At 36.9% G+C, this 26,960-nt stretch overlaps 1 protein-coding gene across 1 annotated transcript in view; it reads left to right on the plus strand.

Annotated features, from left to right (window-relative positions):
* Positions 1 to 9,561: 9,561 nt before the first annotated feature.
* ercc2 (excision repair cross-complementation group 2) overlaps positions 9,562 to 26,960 on the plus strand; it is a 42,967-nt gene continuing 25,568 nt past the window's right edge. Inside the window, exons 1-5 of the mRNA XM_061972178.1 lie at positions 9,562 to 9,701; positions 14,389 to 14,488; positions 23,820 to 23,897; positions 23,985 to 24,047; positions 24,120 to 24,233. Coding sequence (XP_061828162.1) covers positions 9,697 to 9,701; positions 14,389 to 14,488; positions 23,820 to 23,897; positions 23,985 to 24,047; positions 24,120 to 24,233 — 360 coding nt within the window. The 5' untranslated portion in view covers positions 9,562 to 9,696. The remainder of the gene's footprint in view (positions 9,702 to 14,388; positions 14,489 to 23,819; positions 23,898 to 23,984; positions 24,048 to 24,119; positions 24,234 to 26,960) is intronic.

A 26,960-nucleotide genomic window follows, 5' to 3' on the forward strand; every position in this document is an offset into this window, starting at 1 on the left:
GTTATTATTTTATTGTGAAGTGGTAGTATTTGGGTCAGTGTTTTATTGTGAAGTGGTAGTATTTAGTTTAGTGTTTTATTGTGAAGGGAGCTTTGTACCTTCCTGTTGGAGCAGGCTGCTGGGCTGAGGTGTTGTCAAAAAGCAGAGTTCTGGCAGAAACCCTGTAAGGAAATAGGAGGGCAACAATACTTAGAACCATACTTCTCCCGAAAATCTCCCGAAATTCAGGCGGAGCTGGAGGCCACGCCCCCTCCAGCTCCATGCGGACCTGAGTGACGTGTTGACAGCCTGTTCTCACGTCTGCTTTCCCACAATATAAACAGCATGCCTGCCCAATGACGTTATAACTGTAGAATGATGGAGGGCGAGTTCTTGGTTTCTTATGTGAGTTTATTGTTAGGCAGTTTCATTAACGTCCTCCCAGCGCGGTAACAACACACAACAACAGTGTCTACCGTAAAGCAGTTGGTCTGCCATAAACAGCAATGTTGTGACACTTTTAAACAGGACAATACTGCCATCTACTGTACATGCATATGTGACCCACCCATAATGTGTCACATTGTTGTGTTGATTTATTTATTTTATTTTGTGGTTTGAATTCGTTTTTGGAGCTGTCATTCCACATTTATCAGTATTCACATTGGTCAGTAGGGGGCAGTAGGGCGTTTCTTCCCAATTGAATGCTATCACCTGCAGACCGGAAGTGTCTTGTCATTCTGATGAGCGCGACCAGTCTGTGAACAATTGAAACGTCCTGTGTGCTTTTTCCTCCTGTATAACAGGTTAGTTTTGGTGAATCAACTCACTGAATAATATCCATGTGATCTTTATAAGTTTAAGTACACATTCTGATGGTGGAGCCTAACTCTAAAGTGTTTGTGAGTTGTAGTTTGTATTTGTGAATGAAGCTGCAGTAATCAATACAAAATGGCGACGTGAGTGCGCAATGTTTATATAGGAACTTCTGATCCTAATTCAGACTCCCAAATTAGGGCTCCCGTTTTCTTATTGATTTTATAATGTATATTTGTATAATGTGTGTGTTCTGAAATAGTGACAGACAATAGAACAAGGATGGACAATTCAACCCTGTGTGTGTATATGTGTAAATAAATGAACACTGAAATTCAAGTATTTATTTTATTTATTTATACATATATATATATATATATATATATATATATATATATATATATATATATATATATATAATTTTTAAAAAAAGATATATATATATAGCTAGAATTCACTGAAAGTCAAGTATTTCTTATATATATATATATATATATATATATATATATATATATATATATATATATATATATATATATATATATATATATATATATCTCTTAACCACGCCCCCCTCCCCACACCCGACCACGGCCCCCGCCCCCCACGCCCCACCTCCCGAAATCGGAGGTCTCAAGGTTGGCAAGTATGCTTAGAACATAGTATTAGTACTACATGATACATCTAGTATGAGTAGTACATGTTAAATGTAGTATACATGTAGTACATGTTAAATGCAGTATAAATGTAGTATAAATGTAGTACATGTTAAATGTAGTATAAATGTAGTACATGTTAAATGCAGTATAAATGTAGTATAAATGTAGTACATGTTAAATGTAGTATAAATGTAGTACATGTTATATGTAGTATAAATGTAGTACATGTTATATGTAGTATAAATGTAGTACATGTTAAATGTAGTATAAATGTAGTGCATGTTATATGTAGTATAAATGTAGTACATGTTATATGTAGTATAAATGTAGTATAAATGTAGTACATGTTAAATGTAGTATAAATGTAGTATAAATGTAGTACATGTTAAATGTAGTATAAATGTAGTACATGTTAAACGTAGTATAAATGTAGTACATGTTAAATGTAGTATAAATGTAGTACATGTTAAATGTAGTATAAATGTAGTATAAATGTAGTACATGTTAAATGTAGTATAAATGTAGTATAAATGTAGTACATGTTAAATGTAGTATAAATGTAGTACATGTTAAATGTAGTATAAATGTAGTACATGTTAAATGTAGTATAAATGTAGTACATGTTAAATGTAGTATAAATGTAGTATAAATGTAGTACATGTTAAATGCAGTATAAATGTAGTATAAATGTAGTACATGTTAAATGTAGTATAAATGTAGTATAAATGTAGTACATGTTAAATGCAGTATAAATGTAGTATAAATGTAGTACATGTTAAATGTAGTATAAATGTAGTATACATGTAGTACATGTTAAATGCAGTATAAATGTAGTACATGTTAAATGTAGTATAAATGTAGTACATGTTAAATGTAGAATAAATGTAGTATAAATGTAGTATAAATGTAGTACATGTTAAATGCAGTATAAATGTAGTACATATTAAATGTGTATAAATGTAGTACATGTTAAATGTAGTATAAATGTAGTACATGTTAAATGTAGTATAAATGTAGTATAAATGTAGTACATGTTAAATGTAGTATAAATGTAGTATAAATGTAGTACATGTTAAATGTAGAATAAATGTAGTAATAGTGTATATCGAGACAGGAAGGAGCATTGTGACAGAAGGTCTACAATGCCCTAGGAGGTCCTAGAAGGTCCTAGGAGGGCCTAGAAGGTCCTAGGAAGTTCTAGATGGTCCTGGGAAGTCTAGAGGGTCCTAGGAGGTTTTAGAAGTTACTAGAAGGGCCTAGAAAGTGGTGTACTAGAAGATACTAGAAGGTAAGGTGGTGTACTAGAAGATACTAGAAGGTGGTGTACTAGAAGGTCTTGGAAGGGCCTAGGATGGTCTAGCAGGTCCTAGGAGGTTCTAGAAGGTCCTAGAGGTGGTGTACTAGAGAGAAGATCAAGTCTTCATCCTGGCACCAACATTGTGGATTGTTTGGCCAGAAGTGGAGCGACAGAAGAAGAACTTTCATTAGCTGCTACATGACAGGCGTTATTGCCAGCATACGAAGGAGAACTTTCATTAGCTGCTCCATGACAGGCGTTATTACCAGCATGCGAAGGAGAACTATTCATCATGACAGGCGTTATTAGGAGCATACGAAGGAGAACTTTCATTAGCTGCTCCATGACAGGCGTTATTACCAGCATACGAAGGAGAACTATTCATCATGACAGGCGTTATTAGGAGCATACGAAGGAGAACTTTCATTAGCTGCTCCATGACAGGCGTTATTACCAGCATACGAAGGAGAACTATTCATCATGACAGGCGTTATTAGGAGCATACGAAGGAGAACTATTCATTATGACAGGCGTTATTAGGAGCATACGAAGGAGAACTTCCATTAGCTGCTACATGACAGGCGTTATTGCCAGCATACGAAGGAGAACTTTCATTATGACAGGCGTTATTGCCAGCATACGAAGGAGAACTTTCATCATGACAGGCGTTATTGCCAGCATACACTCGACCCTGCAGGCACCTCGACCTCTGAGTCGCGGGGGAGAAGAAGAAGAAGAGGATAAGAAGGAGGAAGAGATAAGGAAGAAGAAGAGGATAAGGAGGATGTGCTGCCAGGTCACACCAACCTGAGGTCAGCAGAAAGAAGAAATCAAATCCAAGCTGACTTTATTTCCACTTGATTGATGAAAATATGAATATTCATATTTCTGCATGACCATGTTGGAACATGTGAACCTTCTCTTTGAAGAACATGTCATCTTCACACTTCCTCGGATTGACACTACCAATTAGAATATGAAAATACACATGTTCCATATTCCTCAACTGATGTATTATATCTTATTTTATTTATTATATGAGGTATAAATATCACAGACTACATGACAAAACATATTACATAATAATGTAAGATGGTTTTTATTGTATTTATTATGTCAGGTAGAAATATCACAGACTACATGACAAAACATATTACATAGTAATGTAAGACGTTTTTATTGTATTTATTATATCAGGTAGAAATATCACAGACTACGTGACAAAACATACTAGATCAAAATGTAAAACATTTTTATTTTATTTGTTGTATCAGGTAGAAATATAACAGACTACATGACAAAACATAGGACATAATAATGTATGACATTTTTATTTTATTTATTATATCAGGTAGAAATATCACAGACTACATGACAAAACATACTAGATCAAAATGTAAGACATTTTTATTTTGTTGTATCAGGTAGAAATATAACAGACTACATGACAAAACATAGGACATAATAATGTATGACATTTTTATTTTATTTATTATATCAGGTAGAAATATCACAGACTGCATGACAAAACATATTACATAGTAATGTAAAACATTTGTATTTCATTTATTATATCAGGTATAAATATCACAGACTACATGACAAAACATATGACATAGTAATGTAAGACGTTTTTATTGTATTTATTATATCGGGTAGAAATATCACAGACTACATGACAAAACACACTAGATCAAAATGTAAGACATTTTTATTTTATTTGTTGTGTCAGGTAGAAATATAACAGACTGCATGACAAAACATAGGACATAATAATGTATGACATTTTTATTTTATTTATTATATCAGGTAGAAATATCACAGACTACATGACAAAACATAAGACATAATAATGTATGACGTTTTCATTTTATTTATTATATCAAGTATAAATATCACAGACTACATGACAAAACATATTACATCGTAATGTAAGACGTTTTTATTGTATTTATTATATCGGGTAGAAATATCACAGACTACGTGACAAAACACACTAGATCAAAATGTAAGACATTTTTATTTTATTTGTTGTGTCAGGTAGAAATACAACAGACTACATAACAAAACAGAACATAATAATGTATGACATTTTTATTTTATTTATTATATCAGGTATAAATATCACAGACTACATGACAAAACATACTAGATCAAAATGTAAGACATTTTTATTTTGTTGTATCAGGTAGAAATATAACAGACTGCATGACAAAACATAGGACATAATAATGTATGACATTTTTATTTTATTTATTATATCAGGTAGAAATATCACAGACTGCATGACAAAACATATTACATAGTAATGTAAGACGTATTTATTTTATTTAGTATATCAGGTATAAATATCACAGACTACATGACAAAACATATTACATAGTAATGTAAAACATTTGTATTTCATTTATTATATCAGGTATAAATATCACAGACTACATGACAAAACATATGACATAGTAATGTAAGCCGTTTTTATTTTATTTATTATATCAGGTATAAATATCACAGACTACATGACAAAACATATTACATAGTAATGTAAGACGTTTTTATTTTATTTATTATCCATCCATCCATTTTCTACCGCTTGTCCCTTTTTTGAGGTCGCGGGGGGTGCTGGAGCCTATCTCAGCTGCGTTCGGGCGGTTGTATTTATTATATCAGGTAGAAATATCACAGACTACATGACAAAACATATTACGATACATAGCAACATAAAACATTTGTATTTTATTTATCGTATCAGGTAGAAATATCACAGACTACATGACAAAACATAAATAATGTATGACGTTTTCATTTTATTAATTATATCAAGTATAAATATCACAGTCATTACATGACAAAATAAACTATATATATATATATTCCTGAGCGCGGCCACCACTGCTGCTCACTGCTCCCCTCACCTCCCAGGGGGTGAACATGGGGATGGGTCTAATGCAGAGGATCATTTCACCACACCTAGTGTGTGTGTGACTATCATTGGGACTTTAACTTTTAACTTATTTTGACTCAAGTAAACAACACCAACATTTGATAAGTTCCATTGAAAATATAGAACATTACACATGGCGCTCAAAAATCTATCAAAATGTTTTAGTAGGACTTTGGTAAGCTATGAAGCCACACCGCTTGATGGATTGTACTGTGCTTCAACATAGGAGTATTATTATGCTGTGTGTGTAAGGTAAGACATGTTATCTGCTGTTTTGTTTCACACTATTATGCAAAAGCAACTTTTCTTACCTTCTGGTACCTGCTGATCTGTATTTGGGATCTGCATAAGTCCTGAAAATGTGCGCCTTTGTAGTCAATAAGCTTCTTTTTTTCCTCTATCTTCTTGTTATGTGACATTCATCCTCCACTGTTGCCATTTCTAGTACAAGGTAGTATAAAGTTCTTACTTATATCTGTCAGTAAACTCACCATGAAAGCACTAAAACATACCGGTGTAGTGACTTTACATTATTCACCCAAGGAACTTTAGTTATTAGTGAGTTCCGGTTGGACAATTTTTCACGGGACACATTTACGGTGGATGAGGAGATGCTGCTCCGTTGTTGATTGAAGTAAAGTCTGAATGTAACTAAAACAGTTAGCTCCATCTTTTGACACTTCTTCCACTCCCGTCCTTGCACGTTACTGTCACACCGCGGTGAGGGAAGTCTTGTCTTGGTTTTTTTCTGTCTTGTGATTTACATGTTTTATTTTGAAAAGCAACTCCTCTTGTTTCAGATCACGGGTCCTTCCTCTTGTGTCACCAGTCTGACGTCATTCCTGACCCTTGATTGTTTCCACCTGTTTCCCATTACCCTCATGTTCCTTATAAGCCCATGCCTCCCCTTGTTCTGTGCCAGATTGTCTCGAGCTTTCGTGCCTGTCTTGCGTTTCATGTTCATGTCCATGCCTTGCCCCATGTCTACGTCCTTGCTTCCAGAATATCCCATGCTGTAATTTTGAATTAACTTTTTTCCTCCCTCAGAGCGACTTTTGTTATTCTACCTTTTTCTACCGCAGTGGTGAGTTATAATTTTTCTTTAAAGATTTTTTCCTCAAAGTTTTTTGAGGGATTTTTTGTTTACATTGATTAGAGTAGTTAAGTTTTATAGTCTTTATTTTCTTCCTCCTGTTGGAGCGTTTTTTGTTAAAGTTTTTTGATAACAGATACGGTGCTAATTATATTGTCCTTATTTTTGTATTTCCTCCTTTTTGGAGTGATTTTCGGTTTTTCCCTTTTGGAACATTTTGTCGATAGCTATTTTTGTATTTCATAGTATTTGAATTTACTCGGCTCTGGAGGCTTAAAGAGTTTTTCAAAATAAAAGCTTTATTTGGAATCACCTCTCTGCATCTGAGTCCCTTCCTTCGTCCAAGCCTGAGATTAAAATTATAACTCACCACTGCGGTAGAAAAAGGTAGAATAACAAAAGTCGCTCTGAGGGAGGAAAAAAGTTAATTCAAAATTAAAGCGTGGGATATTCTGGAAGCAAGGACGTAGACGTGGGACAAGGCATGGACATGAACATGAACATGAAACGCAAGACAGGCACGAAAGCTCGAGACAATCTGGCACAGAACAAGGGGAGGCATGGGCTTATAAAGAACATGAGGGTAATGTGAAACAGGTGGAAACAATCAAGGGTCAGGAATGATGTCAGACTGGTGACACAAGAGGAAGGACCCGTGATCTGAAACAAGAGGAGTTGCTTTTCAAAATAAAACATGTAAATCACAAGACAGAAAAAAACCAAGACAAGACTTCCCTCACCGCGGTGTGACAGTTACACCGCTACAACAAAGATGACGGGGAGAAGACGCTGTCCAAGTGGAGGCACGTAAATAAGACCCGCCCACAAAACGATGCATCCTGAAGAGACTGTCAGAAAGTGACTTGAAGATGATGTGTAAAATATCATTTATGCAACATTTTGAGCAAAGAACCACCATTACATGTTATGTAGACCACAAGGAAGTCTTTTACATTTAGAAAATAATCACAATATGACCCCTTTAATCCGCTTTATAATCCGGTGCGCATTTTGTATGAAAATAGACCTGAATAGACTCGCTCATCGGCAGTGCGCCTTATAATTTGGTGCGCCCTATGGTCCAGAAAATACGGTAGTATTGATACTGTTGTTGAGATTATTCATTTTTGTTTGACTACTGTTTTGTGTCATGTTTGTGTGTCCTCTCAATTGCTTCTGTTGATTGCTATTCTGAATGTTGCCGGGTTTTGGAATTGTAATTGTATTATTGTGTATTATTTTGTTGGACTGACTAATAAAAAAAAAATTTTTTTTTAAAACTACATCACAGGTGTCAAACTCTAGGCCCAGGGGCCATAACTGGCCCACCACATCATTAATGTGGCCCACCACATCATGTCATGTCTGTGTAATCATGTTTTGGTTTAAGTCATGTTTTGTTTAGTTTCTGGCTTTTCACTCCCTTGTCTTGTTTGCATGATTACCCATTAGTTTCACCTGTTCCACGTTTGGACTCATTGTGCACTCATGTTTGTCACCATAGCAACCATTAGTTTTCACCTGTCACGTCACGCACCTGTTTCACGTTTTGAGTCACGCACCTGCTTTCACCTACTCAGTGGCTTAGTGGTTAGAGTGTCCGCCCTGAGATCGGTAGGTTGTGGGTTCAAACCCCGGCCGAGTCATACCAAAGACTATAAAAATGGGACCCATTACCTCCCTGCTTGGCACTCAGTATCAAGGGTTGGAATTGGGGGTTAAATCACCAAAAATGATTCCCGGGCGCGGCCACCGCTGCTGCCCACTGCTCCCCTCACCTCCCAGGGGTTGATCAAGGGTGATGGGTTAAATGCAGAGAATAATTTCGCCACACCTAGTGTGTGTGTGACAATCATTGGTACTTTAACTTTAACTTTAACTTTAACTAATCATGTCCATAGTATTTAAGTTCATTCATTTTCTGTTGTTCGTCCTGACGACATCCCCGCATTTATACCCATGTCACACTCTGTCCACCTCTGCGCACTTCATGTCCATGCCAAGTAAGTTTGTTTATTATTGCCACAGTTAGTGTTTTTTTGTTGTTCATAGTTTTTTGCCCCTGTGCAAGTCTTTTGTTTTTGTTAGTCAAGTTTGTACTTTTGCCTTGAGCGCGCTTTTTGTTCCTTTGTTAGTGTAAAATAAATCATGTATTTACCTTCACGCCATGACTGGTCCAAATGTTCATTTGCACCACGGGAGAACAAACCACGCCATAGTCCTAGTCCTGACACATCATTAATTAATATATATATATATATATATATATATATATATATTTATATATATATATATATATATATATATATATCCATCCATCCATCCATCCATTTCCTACCGCTTATTCCCTTCGGGGTCGCGGGGGGCGCTGGAGCCTATCTCAGCTACAATCGGGCATATATATATATATATATATATATATATATATATATACAGGTACATAAATTTAATCTAGTTTATTGTCATTTTAAAAGTCTTGAAACTGAAAAGTATTACATAAAACTTATGTGCACTTCTCAACTTGGCCACTAGGGGTCAGTAAACGTTTTTATAGTACGTTATGGGTTGCAATCACGTGACTTAGAGGCACATCTCGGTTCAGGTCCCATTAAGCTACTGTTTTATTTATTTTTTACATGCGTACGTGCAGATTTTGATGCATTTTGAAAGGTTCGCAGGCGAGTTCACAAGCTACGATGGAAAAATATTGAAATATGATGGAGTGGTTTTCATCTCCGTGTAAAAGTGTACATACTCCCGTCCACTAGGTGGCAGTAAAGCAGTGACATGGTCAAAGGAGACGAAGAAGACGCTACTCGAGTCGCACCGGTGTCCTCTCACAACAAACTATTTAGTCAATGAAGACCTTCAACTGAAGTCATCGTCAAAGAAGACAAGACATTAGGCAACAATGAAGTGAGTATTTCAAACAGTTTTACATCATGTTTCACAGGCTAGTTTAACGTCTGCGAGCCCGAGAGGTACACAGCTAGTCGCGTTAGCCTAGCTTCACTGCTAAACGTTTGCCTCTTTCGCTAGCTACCGCCAAGCTAACGTAAACAAAACAAGTTCGAAGGTTTAAGGTTTAATTTTTACCGGGGGCCGCATGAGCAACCCGAGCACTGCTGGAGGGCCACACCGACAATATTTCAATTACATTTTGCTCAATATTATTTTTGATATACCGTAAGTAGGGATGTCCGATAATTGCTTTTTGCCGATATCCGATATTCCGATATTGTCCAACTCTTTAATTACCGATACCGATATCAACCGATATATACAGTCGTGGAATTAACACATTATTATGCCTAATTTGGACAACCAGGTATGGTGAAGATAAGGTACTTTTAAAATAAATAAATAAAATAAGATAAATAAATTTAAAAAAAATTCTTGAATAAAAAAGAAAGTAAAACAAAATAAAAACAGTTAAATAAAAACTAGTAATGAATGAACATGAGTAAAATGAAGTGTTAAAGGCAGAGGTGGGTAGTAACGCGCTACATTTACTCAGTTACATCTACTTGAGTAACTTTTGGGATAAATTGTACTTCTAAGAGTAGTTTTAATGCAACATACTTTTACTTTTACTTGAGTATATTTATAGAGAAGAAACGCTACTTTTACTCCGCTACTTTTATCTACATTCAGCTCGCTACTCGCTACTAATTTTGATCGATCTGTTAATGCACGCTTTGTTTGTTTTGGTCTGTCAGACAGACCTTCATAGTGCCTGCGTTTCAACAAATACAGTCACTGGTGACGTTCACTTCGTTCCACCAATCAGATGCAGTCACTGGTGACGTTGGACCAATCAAACAGAGCCAGGGGTCACATGACCTGACTTAAACAAGTTGAAAAACTTATTGGGGTGTTACCATTTAGTGGTCAATTGTACGGAATATATACTGTACTGTGCAATCTACTAATACAAGTTCCAATCAATCAATCAAAAGTATGAAGGAAAAAAGACCCTTTTTTAATTTCAACCGTACATCCCGTCAAAAGCCTAAAGACTGACTGCACAGTTCCTGTCTTCACAATAAAAGTGCCGCTCCATCACGCCTGCGCTTTCAAAATAAGAGTCTCCGAAAGCCAGTGCAAACAAGCTAGCAAGCTACGGAGTTTGCCGCCAATGTATTTCTTGTAAAGTGTATAAAAACGAATATGGAAGCTGGACAAATAAGATGCCAAAAACCAACCACTTTCATGTGGTATTAGACAGAAAGGAGGAACTTTTTTTCTCCTCCATTTGAAAACGAGGACGTTATCAGCACTACTGTCTGATTACAATCAATGCAAGTCATCAGAATCAGGTAATACACCAACTTATATTCTAGACTTCATGAAAGAAAGGAATCTATATGTGTTAAACATGCATGTATATTCATTAAAACACCTTTAACATGTAAACAAAAACGGCAAAATAAATAAATATAAATTATATACTGTATATATCAATGTATGTATACATATATATATGTGTGTGTGTATACCGGTATATATATATATATGTGTGTGTGTATATGTTACTCATCAGTTACTCAGTACTTGAGTAGTTTTTTCACAACATACTTTTTACTTTTACTCAAGTAAATATTTGGGTGACTACTCCTTACTTTTACTTGAGTAATAAATCTCTAAAGTAACAGTACTCTTACTTGAGTACAATTTCTGGCTACTCTACCCACCTCTGGTTAAAGGTTAGTACTATTAGTGGAGCAGCAGCACGCACAATCATGTGTGCTTACGGACTGTATCCCTTGCAGACTGTATTGATATATATTGATATATAATGTAGGAACCACAATATTAATAACAGAAAGAAACAACCCTTTTGTGTGAATGAGTGTGAATGGGGGAGGGAGGTTTTTTGGGTTGGTGCTCTAATTGTAAGTGTATCTTGTGTTTTTTATGTTGATTTAATAAAAAATAAATAACAAAAAGGATTCCGATAATTCAAAAAAACGATACCGATAATTTACGATATTACATTTTAACGCATTTATCGGGCGATGCCAATATTATCAGACATCTCTAACCGTAAGATAAATAATAATAATAATTTAATTTAACCTAACCTAACTTTATACAAAAGCAGATTGCTTTTGATGGTTTTATTTTTAACACTTCCTTATGTATAGTACAATGCAAAAATGTCCATTTCTGAGTTAATTTCTGTCACTTTATCCTGCATTATCCAACATTTTCTCCCGTCCGATTTGGACAACCATATGTTGTTAAAAATCGTTTTTAATCATATTTATTTTATATTGGTTTTATGTGTAATTATTTTTAGTTTTTGTTCAGTCATTGGTGGAGCTAAGGATAATATTTGAATATTGTTTTTAATACTGTTGTGCAGCACTTTGGAAACATTTTGTTGTTTAAATGCAGAGGTGGGTAGAGTAGCCAGAAATTGTACTCAAGTAAGAGTACTGTTACTTTAGAGATTTATTACTCAAGTAAAAGTAAGGAGTAGTCACCCAAATATTTACTTGAGTAAAAGTAAAAAGTATGTTGTGAAAAAACTACTCAAGTACTGAGTAACTGATGAGTAACATACACACTCATATCATATATATATATATATATATATATATATATATATATATATATATATATATATATACATACATATATACAGTTTATAATTTATATGAATTTATTTTGCTGTTTTTGTTTACATGTTAAAGGTGTTTTAATGAATATACATGCATGTTTAACATATAGATTCCTTTCTTTCATGAAGACAAGAATATAAGTTGGTGTATTACCTGATTCTGATGACTTGCATTGATTGTAATCAGACAGTCGTGATGATAACGTCCACGTTTTCAAATGGAGGAGAAAAAAAGTTCCTCCTTTCTGTCTAATACCACATGAAAGTGGTGAGTTTTTGGCATCTTAGTTGTCCAGCTTCCATATTCGTTTTTATACACTTTACAAGAAATATATTGGCATCAAACTCCGTAGCTTGCTAGCTTGTTTGCGCTGGCTTTCGGAGACTCTTGTTTTGAAAGCGCAGGCGCGATGGAGCGGCACTTTTATTGTGAAGACAGGAACGTCCTCATGTGCGGTCAGTTTTTAGGCTTTTGACGGGATGTATGGTTGGAATAAAAAAGTATCTTTTTTCCTTCACACTTTTGATTCATTGATTGGAACTTTTATTATTAGATTGCACAGTACAGTACATATTCCGTACAATTGACCACTAAATGGTAACACCCCAATAAGTTTTTCCACTTGTTTAAGTCAGGTCATGTGACCACCTGGCTCTGTTTGATTGGTCCAACGTCACCAGTGACTGCATCTGATTGGTGGAACGAAGTGAAACGTCACCAGTAAGGCAGGCACTTTGAAGGTCTGTCTGACAGACCAAAACAAACAAAGCGTGCATTAACAGATCGATAAAAATTAGTAGCGAGTAGCGAGCTGAATGTAGATAAAAGTAGCGGAGTAAAAGTAGCGTTCCTTCTCTATAAATATACTTAAGTAAAAGTAAAAGTATGTTGCATTAAAACTACTCTTAGAAGTACAATTTATCCCAAAAGTTACTCAAGTAGATGTAACGGAGTAAATGTAGCGCGTTACTACCCACCTCTGTTTAAATGTGCTATATAAATAAATTGAATTGGATTGTCACACCTGCCAGCTTGTCCCATTTCAGTCCTAACATGTCCAAACACGCATTTACCTATGTGAACAAGTCATTACCTGTGGTTGTGTCTTTAATTGACTGCATGGCTGCCAGCTCTTGAAAGTCGGTAGTTATCCCACGTAAGAAGATGAGCAGCTGGGCGGTGGTCACATACATCGCAGCTCTCATCCAAAGCCAGCGAAAAACAGTCAAAGTCTCTGGGCATATCAGCGCAACAGAGTCCAATAAGCACTCCTTAATAAACTCTCCGTCAGAAAACGCCTTACTTTTTCTGGCGATTTTGTGAGAAATGACGAAACCTGTCCTGACAGCTGCATCTCTGGGGCTGTGAAATATGGCAAAAAGTCCGTGTTGGGTTTGCAGTTTTACCATCAACGCATCGGCCTCCCTTGCGCACGCTTCATCAGACAGATTCCGCTACTTTTCCTCGTGTAGTGTCGATTCAAATGATATTCTTTAAACACAGCAACCTGTGTACCACAAATTAAGCACACGGCTTTACCTTTAATTTCTGTAAAGAAATACTTGGCAGTCCATGTCTTGTTGGAAACACACCATTCCTCATCAACTTTTCTCTTTTTAGCGCCTCATCACTTGTCGCTGTGCACCTTCACTCACAGGTTACACCCGGACATACGCCCATAAATAACACTTTTCAAAATAAAAGCAGCACAGTTGTATTGCACGCACGACATAGATGTTTTTTAAACTTTATTTTGTAATTTGTGATTGCCGCTGTTCACATTCACTCACAATCACACACGCGCATACATAATACAAACAACGCTTTTCAAAACAAAAGCAGGACCGTTGTATTGCACACTCTACATAAATACTTTTTAAAATGTATTTTGTAATTTATGATTGGCCTCACGCGGGCCGGACAGGGACGCACAAAGAATGCCCAGGTCTGGTTTAAGGACTTCTTTTTCATTTCAGACTCAACATCGACGGTCTGCTGGTGTATTTCCCATATGATTACATTTATCCTGAACAATACTCCTACATGCTGGAACTGAAGAGGACGCTGGATGCTAAGGTGGGAGTGCGAAACACACCTGCAATGTTGTATTGAGCAACATGATAATCGAGCAATAAGTTATCGTAAAACAAAAACACAATAAAACAAATGCAAAAGAAAATGCTGCAAACGCCCACAAACCATTATAACAACTGCATGGGAGAAATGCTGCAAGTTCACGGAAGACATTGGAAGTTTGCGAGGCTAAATTAAAATATATAAGGTTTTGTTAATCGCTTGGTCACATTTAACGCTGGCATTAACTACCGTATTTTCCGCACCATAAGGCGCCCTGGGTTATAAGCCGCGCCTTCAATGAACGGCATATTTCAAAACTTTGTCCACCTATAAGCCGCCCCGTGTTATAAGCCGCATCTAACTGCGCTAAAGGAATGTCAAAAAAACAGTCAGATAGGTCAGTCAAACTTTAATAATATATTAAAAACCAGCGTTCTAACAACTCTGTTCACTCCCAAAATGTACGCAAATGTGCAATCACAAACATACGTATATCAACATGGACAGAGCTGCGTGAAAAAAGCCACCCGGCCTCTTCGCGTAAACTTAAACTTACCTTAACCACTCGCTCATCTTTTCTTCATCCCTCCCTTCGAGTTAGCTTTTATGATGACACCGGCTGGAAAGGTCTCTTTTGGCAAGGTCTTCCTCTTGAATATCACCATGGGTGGAAGTTTCTGGCCATTAGCATGGCAAGCTAGAACCACAGTGAAGGATGACTTCTCATTCCCTGTGGTGCGAATATTCACCGTACGTGCTCCCGTTGTATCCACAGTGCGGTTCACAGGAATATCAGTTGCTGTGAAATAGTAATCCGTGTGCGGATGGAGAGATTGCGTCTTTTCATGAACCGGATCCCGGTCGCTTAGTAGGAGCCATTTTGTGGTCTTTACAGATGTAAACACACAAAGGAAATGAAACGTACGGTGATATCCACGCGCTTTTTCTTCTTCTACGCGGGCGGGTGGTTGCTTACAGTAGAAGAAGAAGCTCTTCCTGTTCTATGGGGGCGGGTGCTTACCTTGGCGGTTGCTTGCGTAGAAGAAGAAGCGCTTCCTTTTCTACCGGGAAAAAAGATGGCGGCTGTTTACCGAAGTTGCGAGACCGAAACTTTATGAAAATGCATCTTAATATTTATCCATATATAAAGCGCACCGGGTTATAAGGCGCACTGTCAGCTTTTGAGAAAATGTGTGGTTTTTAGGTGCGCCTTATAGTGCGGAAAATACGGTATGTACCGTATTTTTCGGACTATAAGGCGCACTTAAAATTCTTTCATTTTCTCAAAAATCGACAATGACCCGGTGCGCCTAATGTACGGAATAATTCTGGTTGTGCTTACCGACCTCGAAGCAATTTTATTTGGTACATGGTGTAATGATAAGTGTGACCAGTAGATGGTAATCACTAGGGCTGTGAATCTTTGGGTGTCCCACGATTCGATTCAATATCGATTCTTGGGGTCACGATTCCATTCAAAACAATTTTTTTTTCAATTCAACACGATTCTCGTTTCAAAAAGGATATTTTCCCGATTCAAAAGGATTGTCTATTCATTGAATACATAGGATTTCAGCAGGATCTACCCCAGTCTGCTGACATGCAAGCAGAGTAAAAAGCTTTTATAATTGTAAAGGACAATGTTTTATCAACTGATTGCAATAATGTACATTTGTTTGAACTATTAAATGAAGCAAAAATATGACTTATTTTATCTTTGATGAAAATATTGGACACAGTGTGGTGTCAAGCTTATGAGATGTGATGCAAGTGTAAGCCACTGTGACACTATTGTTCTTTTTTATAAATGTCTAATGATAATGTCAATGAGGGATTTTTAATCACTGCTATGTTGAAATTGTAACTAATATTGATACTGTTGTTGATAATATTCATTTTTGTTTCACTACTTTTGGTTTGTTCTGTGTGGTGTTTGTGTCTCCTCTAGGGATCTCCCGATCCGATATTTGGATCGGCTGCCGATATTTGCCAAAAATTGCGTATCGGCAAGGCATGGGAAAATGCCGATCCAGATCCAGTTTAAAAAAAAACTCCAGTCCGTGTTTTCCAACGCACCTATTTAAATAATACATTCCACTTTTCTGCTGCTCCGTAATTTCCGTTCCGCATTTTCCAGCACACCTTCAACACATCCACAATTCTCACGCAGTTGCTTTTAGCTGCTGGCATTACACGACAGGCTCTTCTCACTCTTTCCTGTGTCTCCCTCTCACAGACAGCGAGCGCACCTTCTTACACACGTCACATACTGTCACGTCATACGTCACATACTGTCACGTCATACGTCACATACGTATACGTCCTCTCCCAGCAGAGAGCGAGGTAGCGGCATGGCTAACGTTAGCTGTGATGCTAGCGCAGTTCTAAGGTGCGCGCCTGCTCAAGCGTCCTCTGCGCACGGCAAATCTATGCCACGCACAAAATCAAATAAAAAAATAAGCGCATAACAATTTTCGACACACGGACACGACAGAGACAACAGTTTTCGTCATCATTGTTCAAATATTGTGACGTCTGTCGAGACGCTTATCTCCATTCGGTGCCACACGTCCAGACTCCACACCATCAAAATAGCATATATCTGTATCATGAATCAATTTAAGTGGACCCCGTCTTAAACAAGTGTAAAAACTTATTGGGGTGTTACCATTTAGTGGTCAATTGTACGGAATATGTACTTCACTGTGCAACCTACTAATAAAAGTCTCAATCAATCAATCAAAACACATAGAATCATCATACTGCTGTGATTATATGCATCAAGTGTTCATTCAAGGCTGAGGCAAAATATCGAGATATATATCGTGTATCGCAATATGGCCTTAAAATATGGCAATATTAAAAAAAGGCCATATCGCCCAGCCCTAGTTCAATGATGCCATTTCTGTTTGTCATGTATAATTTTGTCTATTTTGTGTTTATCCTTGAATAAACAGGTCAGTTTCTTGTTACCAACCATTGTGTATTATTCAAACTCCCCTAATTCAGCTGGCTAGTTGTTGTCAAGAGTACTAAAACCCTTTTCAACATGATTCTGACAACTAAGTAGGCTAAATAACTTTAAACTTTAATACATGCTCGGATAGGCCAGTATCGGTCAGTATCGGTATCGGTCAGTATCGGTATCGGATCGGAAGTGCAAAAACCTGGATCGGGACATCCCTAGTCTCCTCTCAATTGCTCTGTTTATTGCACTTCTGAGTGTTGCTGGGTCGGCTTTGCTTTTGGAATTGGATTGCATTGTTATGGTATTGCTGTGTATTGTTTTGTTGGATTGATTAATAAAAAATAAATAAAATAAAATAAACGATTTTTAAAAAATGAGAATCGCGATTCGAATTCGAATCGATTTTTTCACACATCCCTAGTAGTCACACATAAGAGATACGTGTAGACTGCAATATGACGGCAGTAAACAACACCAAAACTTTAAATGTTCAATTGAAAATAAAGAACATTCCACACGGTGCTCAAAAATCTGTCAAAATGTTTTTAGTATGACTTTGATGCCGCACCGCTTGATGGATTGTCCACCCATTACGGCCACCGTAGTCAGAGATACAAATATTATTATGGTGTGTGTATAAGGACTGCAAAAAAATGGCCCCCATTAGCAGACATATTACCTGGCGTTTTGTTTCGCAATATTATGCAAAACCTTCTCATGTGCTTTTGAGATCTGCATAAGTCCTGAAAATTTGGACACATCCGCCACTGTAGTCCGTGGTGATGCCGTAGTTGATCATCTTCTTTTTTTCCACTATTTTCTTGTTATGGAGCATTCACCCTCTGCTGTTGCCATTTCTAATATAAAGTAGTGTAAAGTTCTAACTTATATCTCGCCAGAGGTGGGTAGAGTAACCAGAAATTGTACTCAAGTAAGAGTACTGTTACTTTAGAGATTTATTACTCAAGTAAAAGTAAGGAGTAGTCACCCAAATATTTACTTGAGTAAAAGTAAAAAGTATGTTGTGAAAAAACTACTCAAGTACTGAGTAACTGATGAGTAACATACACACTCATATATATATATATATATACCGGTATGTATATATATATATATATATATATATATATATATATATATACATACATACATACATATACATTGATATATACAGTATATCATTTATATGTATTTATTTTGCTGTTTTTGTTTACATGTTAAAGGTGTTTTAATGAATATACATGCATGTTTAACATATAGATTCCTTTCTTTCATGAAGACAAGAATATAAGTTGGTGTATTACCTGATTCTGATGACTTGCATTGATTGGAATCAGACAGTAGTGATGATAATGTCCATGTTTTCAAATGGAGGAGAAGAAAAGTTCCTCCTTTCTGTCTAATACCACATGAAATTGGTTGGTTTTTGGCATCCTATTTGTCCAGCTTCCATATTCGTTTTTATACACTTTACAAGAAATATATTGGCGTCAAACTCCGTAGCTTGCTAGCTTGTTTGCGCTGGCTTTCGGAGACTCTTGTTTTGAAAGCGCAGGCGCAATGGAGCGGCACTTTTATTGTGAAGACAGGAACGTCCTCATGTGCGGTCAGTCTTGAGGCTTTTGACGGGATGTACGGTTGAAATAAAAAAAGTATATTTTTTCCTTCACACTTTTGATTGATTGATTGGAACTTTTATTAGTAGATTGCACAGTACAGTACACATTCCGTACAATTGACCACTAAATGGTAACACCCCAATAAGTTTTTCAACTTGTTTACGTCAGGTCATGTGACCCCTGGCTCTGTTTGATTGGTCCAACGTCACCAGTGATTGCATCTGATTGGTGGAACGAAGTGAAACGTCACCAGTAAGGCAGGCACTTTGAAGGTCTGTCTGACAGACCAAAACAAACAAAGCGTGCATTAACAGATGGATAAAAATTAGTAGCGAGTAGCGAGCTGAATGTAGATAAAAGTAGTGGAGTAAAAGTAGCGTTCCTTCTCTATAAATATACTTAAGTAAAAGTAAAAGTATGTTGCATTAAAACTACTCTTAGAAGTACAATTTATCCCAAAAGTTACTCAAGTAGATGTAACGGAGTAAATGTAGCGTGTTACTACCCACCTCTGTTCGCAATATTATGCAAAACTAACTTTTCTTACCTTCTGATGTGCTTTTGAGATCTGCATAAGTCCTGAAAATTTGCGCACATCCGCCACTGTAGTCCATGGTGAGGCCTTAGTGGATAAGCTTCTTTTTTTTCCACTATTTTCTTGTTATGGAGCATTCACCCTCTGCTGTTGCCATTTCTAATATAAGCTAGTGTAAAGTTCTAACTTATATCTCGCTATGGAAGCGCTAAAACATACCGGTGTAGTGAGTTTACATTATTCACCCACGGAACTTTAGTTATTAGAGCGTTCCGGTCTGACGTTTTTTCACGGCATACATTTCCGGCGTTGTTGCACTAGTGAGCCACGGATGAGAAGATACTGCTCCGTTATTGATTGAAGTACCGGTAAAGTGTGAATGTCATTAAAACAGTTAGCTCCATCTTTTGACACTTCTTCCACTCCCGTCCTTGCACGCTACACCGCTACAACAAAGATGATGGGGAGAAGACGCTGTGGAAGGTGAGCCACGTAAATAAGAGCGCCCACAAAACGGTGCATCCTGAAGCGACTGTCAGAAAGCGACTTGAAGATGATGTGTAAAACATCATCTATGCAACATTTTGAGCAAAGAACCACCATTACATGTTATGTAGACCACAAGGAAGTCTTTTTAATTTAGAAAAAAAATCATGATGTGACCCCTTTAATGCGCCTTATAATCCGGTGCGACTTTTGTATAAAAAAAGACCTGAATAGACCCGCTCATCGGCAGTGCGCCTTATAATCATGAATGGTGAAAAAAATATGTCTTGAAGGGTTCAACAAGGACAACATTTTCTCTGTTGTATTGGGTTTGTAGAAGTTCTGTGTTTGAAGCAGGGTGTCCAAAATGTGATCTGAGGGCCACTTGCAGCCCGCAACTGAATTTTTTTTTTTTATTGCCCTGCGGCTCATTCTAAATATGATATTTTAAAAAAAAAAAAGGAATAAGAACGTGGAATAGAAGAGCAAACAATAAAAGAGCAAACAGGTGAAATGTACCGGGAAAAGTTGCAATGTTGACTTTAACATACCTGCCAACTACTCCGGTTTTCCCGTAATTAGTACGGTTTTCATCAACCTATTCCGGGTTACGGTTGCAGTGATAAAAAATACGTTTTTTCATTCATTAAAAAAAAAAAATGTTTTAAGTTTTATTCACGAAATCGCGTAACAACAATGACAATCGACACTGCTTCCCGTAACTTCCTATCGAGCCATTCCGAATGCCATGCGCGAGGCTATTTATAGCACCACTGCCAAGCACGAGGCACCAGTTGCCATTGTTTCCAAACGAGCGAACGATCATGGAATCAGCCGGAGAAAAATCGCAAACGAGTCTTAAACGGAAAAGAAAACTGCAGTCATTCCCTGAAGAATATTCAAAAGCCTATCCGGGAATAATTATCCGTTCCAAAAAGGGTGAAAACTACGCGAATTGCACCTTGTGCAGACAAGATTTTTCGATCGGACACGGAGGAATTAGCGATGTAAAAGACCACGTTGGGACAAAAAAACACAAGTCTAATGCCGTTGCTAGCGATACAAGTGGAAAACTTTCAACGTTTTTCGGATTTTAGCCACAAAAAGGTAATGACACCAATGTTATCTATTGGAATTGTTTAGTACTGTTATACTGTTAAAAGTGTTTATACTATTTATGCTTTCAAGTCCAAGTTGAAGAAATCTTGTTAAATGTTGACAGCATAACTACCAAAATACAGAAGTATGTCCTTCATATTTTTGCAGTGCTATTTCTGTTGAAAAGTTCAAATGATTACATTAGAGATGTGATGTGCCACTTTTCAAGTGTCTGATGGCTTCAATTAATTTTCATTAAAAACAAAAAACTACATTTGAATTGTAATTCCATGCTATTGACAGGACTATTAATTTTAATGAAGTTATCTTACCATGTTTACAGTATGATAATTGTGATAGAAATGTGAATTTTAGGCACAGAATATTTTTTACAATTGAACAAGGCAGTAGATTATACAAGCTTGGACAGAAAGTTAATAATGACACCAATTTTTTTTTAAATGGAATTGTTTAGTACTGTTTTACCATTTGTTTACTGTAAAAAGTGTTTATACTTTCAATGAACAAATTGAAGTCTTGTGAAAGGTTGACAGGATAACTGGCATTAACTGTCAAAATAATTTCAAACTATTGAAGTTAGCTTACAGAATAAACATGTCAATCAACCCATATGATTTTTGCTGTAATATTTTTGATTTGAAAAGTCACTGTGACTGATAGAAAAGTGATGGTTTTAGCAACATTTTAACCTGTCTGAATGCAATCAATCATTTTGCGTCGGGGGGCGAAGCCTGAACCCCCCACCAGGACTTTGTCCTGGACCTACCGGGGCCTGCGGCCCTTGGACCCTGGCTACTAGGTTTTTCTGATTTCAAAAGTTGGCAGGTATGCTTTAATAACACAAAGCTGCCATGCAGACTTTTTTCCCCCCCAAATCTGTCATTGCTTTAAAAAAAAATAATGTATTCAAATCAATGTTATGAATTATTGCCCTATTCAATTACTTAACATCAAATATTCCACTTTGAAATATTTTTTGGGGGAAACACTGCATATTTTGTGTTTGCCATATTAAAAAACGTTTTTATTTTTTAGTAAAAAGGCATAAAACAAACCATTAACTTGAAAAAATAATACAAAGTTATACAATCGGCGGATAAATCCGAAATTGATGTAGAGATTTACCGTATTTTCCGCACCATAAGGCGCCCCGGGTTAAAAGCCGCGCCTTCAATGAACGGCATATTTCAAAACTTTGTCCACCTATAAGCCGCCCGGTGTTGTAAGCCGCATCTAACTGCGCTAAAGGAATGTCAAAAAAACAGTCAGATAGGTCAGTCAAACTTTAATAATATATTAAAAACCAGCGTTCTAACAACTCTGTTCACTCCCAAAATGTACGCAAATGTGCAATCACAAACATACGTATATCAACATGGACAGAGCTGCATGAAAAAAGCCACCCGGCCTCTTCGCGTAAACTTAAACTTACCTTAACCACTCGCTCATCTTTTCTTCATCCATCCCTTCGAGTTAGCTTTTATGATGACGCCGGCTGGAAAGGTCTCTTTTGGCAAGGTCTTCCTTTTGAATATCACCATGGGTGGAAGTCTCTGGCCATTAGCATGGCAAGCTAGAACCACAGTGAAGGATGACTTCTCATTCCCTGTGGTGCGAATATTCACCGTACGTGCGCCCGTTGTATCCACAGTGCGGTTCACAGGAATATCAAAAGTCAGTGGAACCTCGTCCATGTTGATAATGTTCTCTGGCCGGATCTTTTTTTCAGCTATCTTGTTTTTACAATATGCACGGAAAGTAGCCAGCTTTTCTTGAAAGTCTTTAGGCAGTTGCTGTGAAATAGTAGTCCGTGTGCGGATGGAGAGATTGCGTCTTTTCATGAACCGGATCCCTGTCGCTTAGTAGGAGCCATTTTGTGGTCTTTACAGATGTAAACACACAAAGGAAATGAAACGTACGGTAATATCCGCGCGCTTTTTCTTCTTCTACGCGGGCGGGTGGTTGCTTACAGTAGAAGAAGAAGCGCTTCCTGTTCTATGGGGGCGGGTGCTTACCTTGGCGGTTGCTTGCGTAGAAGAAGAAGCACTTCCTCTTCTACGGGGAAAAAAGATGGCGGCTGTTTACCGTAGTTGCGAGACCGAAACTTTATGAAAATGAATCTTAATATTAATCCATATATAAAGCGCACCGGGTTATAAGCCGCACTGTCAGCTTTTGAGTAAATTTGTGGTTTTTAGGTGCGGCTAATAGTGCGGAAAATACGGTATATATATATATATATATATATATATTTGACAAAAACAGCATAAGAAAAATTAAATAACATTATCTTTTATATCGACAGACCCGAAGTTGATCTAGAAAGGTAAGCGTATAATATTTAAAAAATATGTTTTTATGACTGAAACCCTTTTGGGTTCCCAGGACCAAACTCGAAGGGCGGTCCTGAAGGTTAAAAAAATCTATATATTGTATTGGTTTAGAAAAAAATATGCTTTGCTTTGACTTTTCAGTGCGTGGCCCTCAGTGGAAAAAGTTTGTGAGACCTCTGGTTTAGAGCGGTTGAACGCTGCTGTGTTTGCCACCATAGATTTGTTAGAAAGGACTTGATGATTCTTTCTTGGCCTTTCCGCGTACATTCAGGGTCATGGCGTCCTGGAGATGCCGTCAGGAACAGGGAAGACCATCTCTCTGTTGTCCCTCATTGTTGCGTACCAGAGGGTGAGTGACGCTCCCACTGTACTTGAAGAGCTCCTGACTCGCGAACGTGGCACGAGAGCTTCACTAAATAATGTTCTGCCTCTTCAGGCGTTCCCTCTGGAAGTGACCAAGCTCATCTACTGCTCCAGAACGGTTCCTGAGATTGAGAAGGTGCGTCCGATTGCAACACCAGCGTACGGGCGGAAACATTTCCGGTGCTTATGAGATTGTCTTGTTGTTCAGGTGGTTGAGGAGCTCAGGAAGCTGATGGAGTTTTGTTCCAAAGAAACGGGCGAGAGAAACAACTTCCTGGCTCTGGCGCTTTCCTCCCGGAAGAACCTCTGCATCCACCCTGAGGTGAGTTGTCAAGAACATGCCGCAGCAGGAGAGAATCATGTTCAAGGACACCACAATCAGTCCCTCCTGGAATTTGCAATGTCACGATCACACCAATTCCTATTGATTTAACCAATTCTCATGTCGTCCTATGTATGGCTCGGTCCCCTTCTAACTGGTTCATGTCTACGCCGCTAAGCCTTCTGGGTAGTGATGGGTCCGGCAACACCGATGCATCGGCGCATGCGTCGAGCTCATAGAGCAAAACCCTGTGTCGGTGCGCGTACCGCTTTTAGAAAGTCACGTGACCGATCATGAGCTGTTTTGGTCACGTGACCGATACGCCAACTGTGTCGCACCGACGCCTCCTCTGTGCCCTGTGAGCGGCTCTTTTCTACAGCCGGAGAAATAATAACTTAAGAGAAATCGTCTAAAATGTAATACGTCGGAAAAACTTTTTTTTTTTTATAAAAATGTGTAAAAAAATAAAATTAAAAAAATTCCCAGTCCACAATCATCCACAACACGTTCTCTTAGATTTCCATGTTATGATACATGTTCACATTATTTATTGACTGTATCTAAAAAAGATAAAAATATATTTTTATTTAAATGAAGATATGAAATCATCCTAAATGAAATACAATGACTTGGTTTATATTATTGTATATACTAGGGCAGGGGTCACCAACGCGGTGCCCGCGGTCACCAGGTAGCCCGTAAGGACCAGATCAGTCGCCCGCTTGCCTGTTCTAAAAATAGCTCAAAGAGCAGCACTTACCAGTGAGCTGCCTCTATTTTTAAAATTGTATTTATTTACTAGCAAGCTGGTCTCGCTTTGCTCGACATTTTTAATTCTAAAAGAGACAAAACTCAAATAGAATTTGAAAATCCAAGAAAATATTTTAAAGACTTGGTCTTCACTTGGAATAAGCGGTAGAAAATGGATGGATGGATGGGTCTTCACTTGTTTAAATAAATTCATTTATTTTTTACTTTGCTTCTTATTACTTTTAGAAATACAATTTTAGAGAAAAAAATACAACCTTAAAAATGATTTTAGGATTTTTAAACAAATATACCTTTTTACCTTTTAAATTTCTTCCTCTTCTTTCCTGACAATTTAAATCAATGTTCAAGTATTTTTAATTTTTTTTATTGTAAAGAATAATAAATATTTTAGCTTCTGTTTTTTCGACGAAGAATATTTGTGAAATATTTCTTCAAACTTACTATGATTAAAATTCAAAAAAATTATTCTGGCAAATCTGGAAAATCTGTAGAATCAAATTTAAATCTTATTTCAAAGTATTTTGAATTTCTTTTAACATTTTTGTTCTGGAAAATCTAGAAGAAATACTGATTTGTCTTTGTTAGAAATATAGCTTGGTCCAATTTGTTAAATATTCTAACAAAGTGCAGATTGGATTTTAACCAATTTAAAACATGTCATCAAAATTCTAAAATGTATCTTAATCAGGAAAAATTACTAATGATGTCCCATAAATTATTTTTTTAATTTTTTCAAAAAGATTCAAATTAGCTAGTTTTTCTCTTCTTTTTGTCGGTTGAATTTTGAATTTTAAAGAGTCGAAATTGAAGATAAACTATGTTTCAAAATTTTATTTTAAATTTTTTCGTGTTTTCTCCTCTTTTAAACCGTTCAATTAAGTGTTTTTTTCATCATTTATTCTCTACAAAAAACCTTCCGTAAAAGGAAAAAAAAAATGTACGACGGAATGACAGACAGAAATACCCTTTTTTTTTTATATATATACATTTATTTATTTAGCTATTCTTGTTTAAATCACACTTACGTGTAACTTACAAATGACAATATATTTATTTATTTAAGTGTGTATCAAACTGGTAGCCCTTCGCATTAATCAGTACCCAAGAAGTAGTTTTTGGTTTCAAAAAGGTTGGTGACCCCTGTACTAGAGCATCAAATCAGTGTCAGTTGAGTCGGTCCATAGGTTGCCTGTAGGGATTTTTAATGTCCAGCAGATGTCAGTATTTAGTGACACAGTATCGACACAGTATCAATACAGTTTTGCAATGTGTCGAAACGCTTCATGACGCCTCATCAACCCATCACTACTTCTGGGTAATGTAGTATATAAACACGTGTCCCGACTGCCTACATTTATTTCTACTTTATTCAGCCCAAGGTAAGATAATTAAGAAGATATTTTCATTTGCAAAGCTGACCTAGCAAAGAGGCATTATTTACATGTTAGAGATGTTGAAGTGTGATGATAATCTCTCATCGTCTTTCATTTGCCAACAAAAATAGCTCTATAGCAGGGGTAGGGAACCTGTGGCTCTTTTGATGACTGCATCTGACTCTCAGATTAATCTTAGCTGAAATTTGCTTAACATAAGTAATGAATAATTACTCTGGTAATCACAGTGTTAAAGGGGAACATTATCACAATTTCAGAAGGATTAAAACCATTAAAAATGAGTTCCCAGTGGCTTATTTTATTTTTCGAAGTTTTTTTCAAAATTTTACCCATCACGCAATATCCCTAAAAAAAGCTTCAAAGTGCCTGATTTTAACCATCGTTATATACACCCGTCCATTTTCCTGTGACGTCACATAGTGATGCCAATACAAACAAACATGGCGGATAGAACAGCAAGGTTTAGCGACATTAGCTCGGATTCAGACTCGGATTTCAGCGGTTTAAGCGATTCAACAGATTACGCATGTATTGAAACGGATGGTTGTAGTGTGGAGGCAGG

The sequence above is a fragment of the Nerophis lumbriciformis genome, linkage group LG17 (assembly GCF_033978685.3).
Source record: "Nerophis lumbriciformis linkage group LG17, RoL_Nlum_v2.1, whole genome shotgun sequence".
NCBI classification, from domain to species: Eukaryota; Metazoa; Chordata; class Actinopteri; order Syngnathiformes; family Syngnathidae; genus Nerophis; species Nerophis lumbriciformis.